General features: G+C 36.6%; 1 protein-coding gene across 5 annotated transcripts; it reads right to left on the minus strand.

Annotated features, from left to right (window-relative positions):
- Positions 1-573: 573 nt before the first annotated feature.
- Positions 574-8,668, minus strand: LOC117928083. 5 transcript variants are annotated; one of them, XM_034847881.1, is made up of 5 exons: positions 8,440-8,668; positions 7,944-8,109; positions 3,418-3,517; positions 1,973-2,216; positions 574-697 (listed from the first exon to the last, which is right to left on the minus strand). In XM_034847881.1, the coding sequence occupies exons 1-4, from the start codon at positions 8,552-8,554 to the stop codon at positions 1,989-1,991; spliced, it is 609 nt and encodes a 202-aa protein (XP_034703772.1). In that variant the 5' UTR covers positions 8,555-8,668; the 3' UTR covers positions 574-697; positions 1,973-1,988. The 5 variants fall into 5 exon arrangements, 3 of the variants coding, with proteins under 3 accessions (XP_034703772.1, XP_034703769.1, XP_034703770.1); XM_034847878.1 differs by having other exon boundaries at positions 574-700; XM_034847879.1 differs by having other exon boundaries at positions 574-916.
- Position 8,669: the final 1 nt, after the last annotated feature.

Genomic DNA, 8,669 nt, shown 5'->3' on the forward strand with positions numbered 1-8,669 from the left:
GTTACCCCACCATAATAGTTTCCATTGGACAAAAATGTACTAGGAAAGTCTTACTTGATCTAGGAGTAAGTGTGAACTTAATGTTGCTATAATAGACATCTAAATTATTTTTAGAAGAAATTAAGGTAAGCAAGAACAGTTCCCTTGGCCTGATTGCCAAACGCCCAATACCCGGATATGGCAACATCTTCCCCTTCACTGGAGGTGCAATTGTTGCCTGCCCAGAAGAAGAATCATTCATGTGGACGCTCAGATTGTGTGTTACAGGAGACACACCTGAAGTCGTACAAAGCCAAAATTGTAAACAAAATTTAGGAAGGGTCATGATGCAGAAAAACAAAATATAAGGGTTCATGATATTTGATCTAATTGTATTTTCAGGCAAAAAGGCGAATGATACAACATTCTTAAAGAGAATTGTAACTCCAGCATCTCAAAAGCCATGATGTGGAGTGTCATAAATATCCCGGGGGCTTCAGTCAGATAGAGCTTCCTGCACTCATTCACAATATCAATCCATGGTCCTGCAAGTGGTGCAACATCTTCTCTTGCTATAAAAACAGCTATGTAACAAACAATTGAAAGTGCAGCCGCCCATCTCTGCGAGAATTGGATATGGCCAATTTGAAGTCAAGATCACGAACTGTTCTAGGTGGTGCTTATGTGCTCTGAATCAATCACCAACGGCTGAGTTGTTCTGCTGTCAAAATTTGACCTCAAATGAGCAGCATGCCAGTGTTAAACAGCAGAAGGGAAACAAAACCCATGCTGATACTTCTACTTTTCCTTTTGTGAGTGAAAAAATTGTCCTCTGGTTTTCTGAGAAGATGGGAAATTCATCGAAAATTTCATCCTTTCCCATCTTCTGAGCATCCAGATGAGTTCCAGCTTTTTGTTTATGATCAAGCAAAGCAAACTGCCCAAAGAAAATGAGAAGAAATGGCGAAGAAATGGCAAAGACAAAATAACTGAACTGCACAAAAAGCAAAACACAAGAAAAGAGAACTTGAATCTGATGGGTAGAAATCATTAGGTCAAACCTAAAGTATGAACAATTATACGACACTGCCCGTGATTTTGGGTTCAAAGGTTAAGTAGTCAACTTTTGGCCTTCAAGATTAAGACAAGCACTGGAATTCTTGTATAATATATGGTTATGGATGGGGAGAGCTGCAATATGAATATCAACAGAATCAACAGTAAAATGGCTGTAGCCATAGACCACCACCAACAAAAATCAAACAGCACTAATTCATATCCTTCTAAGAATTATATTGAATCTTCAGTCACTTGCCTAAGAATTGTAGGAAAAGGTTCACTCTCAACCTCAGTAAGTTTACGGAGACCAGCAGCAGGAAGATGATGGACAAATATTAGGACTCATAACCGTATTACTAAAAGATATGACCTATTAACTGCACCATAATTCATAGGTCGACATTCCAGAATATATCCAGCCAAAGGGAGCAATATGGACATGAAGAAAAATCTCGGCCCTTGGATCAGAGACGGGTTAAGTAAAGACATAGGATGGCTTCTAGTATCTCAAACTTGCATGATTCCATTATTATTATTACTATTTTACGGGCAATATTAGAAAATATATTAATAACACCTAAGAAATGACACACCAAAATACATACATTGTATATGATAGGCACCAACAGGCAAACAGAAAAGAAGAGAAAACAAAAAACAAGCACTCTCTCGTTACTTTGGGCTCAGCCCATCAACAAGCCTATCACAATTGCCTCTTTAATACTATATAATTTTAGAATATGACTTTAGAGCAAATCATTTCAACCGGCATTGGAAGAACAGGGGTATATGCAATAGTTTCAGTGGTGGGAAAGAGATGAACATTATCACAAGTGGAAAGGATTTGGTTTCAGATGGTAGGGTTTGCTTCATGAGATGTTTTCCAAATGATTGATCATACAATTTTTGCATAAAAACCAAGTGATAAGCATACCTTTAGTAGTTTTTCTTCACGCATGTATAGACTGAGCAATGCAAGCACTTTGATTATTAATTGAACCCTTAAGAGGTAATCTACAGTATGATCCTCTAAGGAGATCTTCTACACCTGGAACAGAGGTACAGCTTGAGCATTCACTGAAAACAACCGCATGGGGATTTCCAGAAATTGACTGCCTAATAGATTTAATCATATCAAGGTAGCCTCCTTTACAGAGAGTGTCCAGTCCATCAACAACCTATTTAAATGTCAAAAATGAATCAGAAAGTAATGATGCCAAAAGTAACAAACCTATGAAAAATGTGAGCACTAATATAAAAGATGCCAACTAACAGCCATCTAATAGCTCATATTTCAGACAAATCACTGAACAAGGACTAATGCACATGATGAGGATGAATCTTCAAGATATATATCAAGAAAGGGAATTAGTATTAGTTATAATTAAAGTAGGATTAATATTTGTTGGAGTCTAATTAGGATTAGCTAGTTAAGTTATAATATAATTAGAATTTGAGTCATGATAGGTTATTAGAGTCCTAGTAGATTTTGGATGTTATAATTAGAATTAGAATCATAATAGGTTATTAGAGTTGTAGTAGACTTTGGATTTCTTAGAGAAGCCTATAAATAGGCTAATCAATGTAAATCAAAGGGATGAATTGATATGAATAATATTATATTTTATTTCATTGTAAGGTTGCAACTCTCAATGGTGAGACTCCATTGATTTTCTTCTAGGTGAGACTCCTAGAAGGCCTTAGTGAGACTCTAAGGTTTTCCATCTTTTCTTCATTGTTTCTTCTTTCTCTCTATTAAAATGAGAAGTGGTTATCTAGGTGAGCCTAGGAAATGTAGTGACGTGAAGCATGTCCATCCATGACGAAAACTTGATATAGTAAATAACAGGAGCTTCCCAGATAAAGATCTATAAAATTCTTCATAACATCTTAAGAAGCAGATAGACCTAAATATATGTCAATGATGTTCAGAGAGTAAATTGTATATTTATGATATTCAAAAGCATGATTAGACATTAATGGTCAGTACCAGTAGAATAGAATAAACAGATAATCAACAACCAAGGACAAATTTGCAAGAAAGCATCAGAGGACCTTCATAAACGGTAAGTCCTATATTCCTTTTGTTATTTTTATGAGAACTAAGGGTAGATAACAAATTCAGAATCTGTAACACAAAAGTGAAATATTTTGATATGCACTTTATTATAGTTTCCTCTTAAATCAAAATGTCCATTAAACAAGTGAAATATTTTGGCCTATACATTATTTAAGTCTGCCCTTTTAAATGTCAAGACTCCAAAATAATAGGCACAACTGAAAATGTAAATCGTAAAAGAAATAAGTCAAATACATTTATGAGAATTAAAAGCAAGCAAGATAAGAAACTTGTAGTTATGAAAAGGGTAAAATGCCTACCAATAAGGAGACACCAGATATGTCAATGGCCTTCAAGGAAATAAGCTCCAAAAGTCTCTCAGGTGTGGCCACAAGGAATTCAGGCTCACAACTTTTTAGGCTGTAGAACAATAAACAGTTGTTTATAAGAGCAGGAAAAAGCAGGCAAAGACAAAAATCTAGCCCAAATTCTTTTTTTTTTTCTTTTTGATATGTAAAATTTTAAACAATAAGCACTTAGGGAGTGGGTCAACCCTTGGACACATGTTATATACACAGACCAAGAAGACAAACGAAAACAGAATGAAAGATATCATTCACTCCTTTACTACCCAGAACATCAATGAAGTCTATAAAAGGAAGTCTTTCATCTCCTAATCATCTTCCAGTCCATTCAACTAAAGAATCCATACAAACATTTTTCAGCTACAATTCTAACCAATCTATGCCATTAAAGATCTTCTATTTCATTTTTTCCACATACACCAAAATAAACATAATGGAGCTGTAAGGCCATACTTTCATTTTTCTCCTTCCTCACAATCCCTGCATGCCAACTAGTTAAGGTATTCTTAATTGTATCAAGAAGCACCCAAATAATACCTAAAGTTGAGAATGATAAAAGACCATGAACTCTATACCTTCATAAAATGGATAAGTGCTTGGCCCATTCTTCTTCCTGTTTACCCTAACAACACTACTGGACTAAAGCCCTTCTCTTTTGCATTAAGTAAGAATCATTTCCCAAACAAAAGAATATGCAGGCAGGTGAACCCCAGACCTTTCTATACGAGAAAGGGAGATTACAATATGCACTCAATACCCTGTAATCTTCCATCATTAGCATATTTTCAAGTTAAATTATCCTCATTACATACATGCACAACCACATTTTGGAGACAAGTGAAAAAGGATACTACCATTTCTAACTCCTAATGATATAATCCCCTAATGAGCCTTCTTCCATTCCAATGGTCACAACTACCTTCCACATACCAATTATCCAACATCAGGAGATTAACTTCAATAGACTACTTTCTTTTTTCTTGTTTATGACTGACTTTATATAAATACAAATGTGATTGTTGAAATTGGTAAGAAAAAGTACTCCAATTTTTAATTTCTTCAACATGGAATCAGGGCACTAACTTCTTTCAGCATTCATTGTTGAAACCTAAATTGGTATAAAGTTCTCATTGGCCTTCATTGCCAAGTCTTAGATCTTTTTCTTGTTTTTGCCCTTTGTTGAGCCTTCTTTCACTTGAAACAATGTCAGGAAGTGTCTCAAAATAGTCAATTAGTGAAGGCCATGGGCCAATCATGAACTTTAGCTCATGGTGACAACTCTACTCTTCAAATTACCAGAGAAACTCAATGGACAAAACTTCCTAGAGTGATCTCAATCCATAAATTTGTTCAGCAAAAGTAGAGGGAAAATGAGGTGATTTCTCACTACTGTGAAGGAACCAAAATCTGTGGATCCAGATTTCAAATGATGGTATGTAGCAAACTCCAAGATCATGTCTTGGTTGCTGAATTCTATGCAATCAGAAACCAGCAGGACTTGCTTGTTTCTCTCAACAGCCAAGGAGGTTTGAGATGAGGTGATTTAAATGTATTCAAATCTGCGGAATATTACCCAGATTTATGGTTTGCAAAATATGATCCATTACACAAAGCAAAGGGAATCTTCAATGACAGCTGACTACAACAAAATTCAAAGTCTATGACAGGAGCTTGGCCATTATCAACACTCTGAAATGGAATATGATGAAGACACTTTAAAGCTAAGCAGGCGGATGGAGCAAGAAAGGATATTTGAGTTTATAGATAATCTTCATTCAGAGCTGGACCAGGTTAGGGCTCAAATCCTTTGTTTAGATCCCTTCCATCTCTACAAAAAGTGCATGCACGTGTTCATCGTGAAGAAAGTAGATGTTAGGGCCTCCTTCACAAGAGAATTCAACCCTAAACACCATTCAAGGAAACTCCATTATTAGATCACAAAAGTTTGGATCAATAAAGAATGAAGAAAAAAAGACTCTTTTGTATGGTAATTGTAACAAACCAAGACACGCTAAGGAGACTTGATAGAAGTTGCATGGAAAACCATAATATGGAGGCAAGGGAAACAAACTAGCTAATAGAAATAGCAAGGCCTACCAAGGAGCTTCCATGGAAACTGTGTTTGAGGAAAAACCAGTCCTTGCCTCCATTTCAGAAAGGCCTATTTTCACCAAGGAACAGCTAGACCTCTTGTACAAATTGATAGGGAAATCTGAGGTTCCTTCCTCCTCTTCTTGTATCTTAACACAATCAAGTAAAACTCATGTAGCCTTTAATGTTTTATCATCTTGAAGTCCTTGGATCATTGATTCAAGGACCACTGATCACATGACGAAGGAGTCAAATTTGTTCACAACTTATACCATTTGTTCAGAAAAAGAAAAAGTTAAAGTTGCTAATGGGTGTATAACCCCTATTAGTGGCAAAGGTTTGGTTGTTGTTTCACCTTTTTTAACTCTTCCTTCTATTATTCATATGCCTAATATCTCATGTAACTTGTTGTCCGTCAATAAATTAACAAAGTCTCAAAATTGCTTAATAACAGTCTTTTTTCAATTGTTGTATTTTTGAGGACCTAGTTATATGGAAGATGATTGGCAATGCTAAAGAGAGAGAGGGACTTTACTACTTAGAGCCAAAGGCGAATAATCATATGCAAGTTTATCAAACAAGGAATTGTAAGGATTAAGAGGGAGAGGTTTGGTTACTTACATCAAAGACTTGGTCATCCCAATTTTATGTCATCAAAAGCATTGTATCCCAAAATGTTCTCAAGCCTAGTCCGTCTATGTTTAAATGTGAAGCTTGTGTCCAAAAATCACCAGGTGTCCTTTTCTCCAAGTGATAAGAGATTTCTCCAAGCAATTCTGAAACTCCTTCCTTTATGGTGCCCAATGACTTTTGGGGCCCTTAAGAGTTATATGTCTTTTAGGGTTTAAGTGGTTCATTAATTTCATTGATGATTGTACTCATCATACTTGGATCTATCTCCTCAAGGATAAACCTGATCCTACCATCACCTTCAAACATTTTCATAAAATGATTGAAAACCAATTTCATGCAAAAATTGTAAGTGTTGAGATTTGATAATGGATGGGAATATCCTAGCAACACCCTTGGTTCATATTTCCTTGCAAATGGGATCGTGCATTAAACTTCTTATATTGATACACCCCAAAAAAAGGGGATAATAGGAAGAAAAAAAAATAAAAAATAAAAAAGCCCTTGTTAGGCATTGATATTGTCTAGAAATGTACCTAAACACTATTAGGGGGAATACAATTCTTAAGACTGCATACCTAATAAATCGAATGCCTTTGAAAATTTTGAATTTCCAGATCCCTATTAACACCTTGAAACATTATTTCCCTCATTTACATATCATTGGATCCCTTTCACCAAGAATATTTGAGTGAGTTGGCTTTTTTCATATGCACCGTAAAAAGAGGACAAACTTGTTCCTAAAGCTCTAAAGTGCATTTTCTTGGAATACTTTCCTCAAAAGTGCTTGTCTCTATGGATGTTAGTCTCTGAAGATGAAGAAAACTTTCCAATGGCTGATCTTCAAGGTTAGAAGAGTTATAACAAAGATCAGTTATGGGAAACAAATAGCCCACTCCCTCTTCCAATCCTAAATGATACCAGCAAGCGTTATGACCAAAGCAATAGCCAGGCTGGGGACACAAGTTTGCTGCAAGGAATTGAGTCAAAAAATCAAGTCAAGGCCAAGGAAAACGGTTGCAAATCTGCCAGCAGCTGGTAATAGACCAGATCTGTTGGCTTACTCAGGGAAGAAGCAGCAGAAGTTAAAAGGTCCCATCTCTCTCAAGCACAACCAGTCATCAATCCCGGAATTAGTTAATTCTGACTCTCATCCCTCTCCTTTTTCTAACCCAATGTGCGATATAGATTTGCATATTCCTATTGTCATTAGAAAAGGAATGAGAACCTGTACTAAATGTCCTCTCTCAAATTTGTTGTCTTTCCATAGACTTAGTCTCAATTATAAAGGTTTTACAACTAATTTTCCCTCTGATTTTGTCCCACAAAACGTATCAAATGCTTGAAAAAAAATCCTAAGTGGAAAGAGGCTATTTTAAAGAAATGAGAGCTTTGTATAAGAATGATACATAGGAAATTGTGGATTTACCTAAAGGGAAAAGAATAGTTGAATGTAAACGGGGTTTCACCATTAACTACAAAGCTGGTAGTTCAATAGAGAGACACAAGGCTAGATTACTAGCCAAGGGGTACAAACAAACCAACGGAATTGACTATCAAGAAACCTTTGCAAATGTTGTAGGAATGATTGAAATAGCATTCATGGCACCGAATAGACGATGTTCTCCGCTTCCATGTACAGAGTAGTCCTTATGGACACAGTCTTGGAATGTCCTGTGGGAGAATAAGCCTTTAAGGGAAATGGGTGAAACAAGTATCTAGCATAACTCATCACATTTAATCGTGCTGTGATTGCTTACCGATGTATATGGAACCAGCAGTGGGAAGCAGTGCAGGAGAGGCAGAGGATTTGAGAGACAAGGTTAATGTGCCTTAAGGAGTGGAAGGACGGAATTTGCACCCTGAAATAATCACAAATTCGCAATGCTGCATGCTCCCATTTGGTCTTGACAGCAAGTAAATAAACTGCCCCCAAAACACAACAGGGAAATCATTTCAGATAATTTGAGTTGTGATGAAAATGTTCAATGAAAGAACATGCCCAACCTCAGAACGAGAATACAGGGGATGACTGTAGCATAACATAGACCAAATTGAATTGGACCCACTAAATACCTTCCCCGTCCTGGACCTATCAAATTACCATCAATTAATCAAATTTCAGTAAAGCTTTTTCCAGTTACATGAACCATAATATCAATTTCAAGGAGTATTATCCTTTAATACAATAGATGATGGATAAAGAGTCCATTTGATTCAACATTATATGGCCATAAGAGACAAGCTATCACCCACCTAAAATATCTGTAGCCATGTCCTGGAAACAAAGCTGGTGATTGCCCCACTGAGCGTGGTGGTCCAAGACCAGCGAGAGAAGGTCGTAGGAATACAACATCACTAGTGCTGTCATGGTGAGGAAGAAAACTCCAGCCACCCAGCCCAGCAAGGACAGGGCAAAGGGAAGACTCAGAATCGCCGGAGACTATTGATGTGGTTAGATGGTAGGCGCAGTGCCACCATGATCC

This window comes from Vitis riparia, chromosome 13 (assembly GCF_004353265.1).
Source record: "Vitis riparia cultivar Riparia Gloire de Montpellier isolate 1030 chromosome 13, EGFV_Vit.rip_1.0, whole genome shotgun sequence".
NCBI lineage: Eukaryota > Viridiplantae > Streptophyta > Magnoliopsida > Vitales > Vitaceae > Vitis > Vitis riparia.

What these genes read in the sequence shown, in the direction of transcription:
- LOC117928083 (XM_034847881.1), bottom strand. Translation starts at nt 8,554, where the DNA reads ATGACAGCACTAGTGATGTTGTATTCCTACGACCTTCTCTCGCTGGTC. An exon ending in TGCTGGTTCCATATACATCG is followed by an intron (nt 3,518 to 7,943) that starts GTAAGCAATCAC and finishes ATTGTTCTACAG; the next exon opens with CCTAAAAAGTTGTGAGCCTG. An exon ending in TATCTGGTGTCTCCTTATTG is followed by an intron (nt 2,217 to 3,417) that starts GTAGGCATTTTA and finishes ACATTTAAATAG; the next exon opens with GTTGTTGATGGACTGGACAC.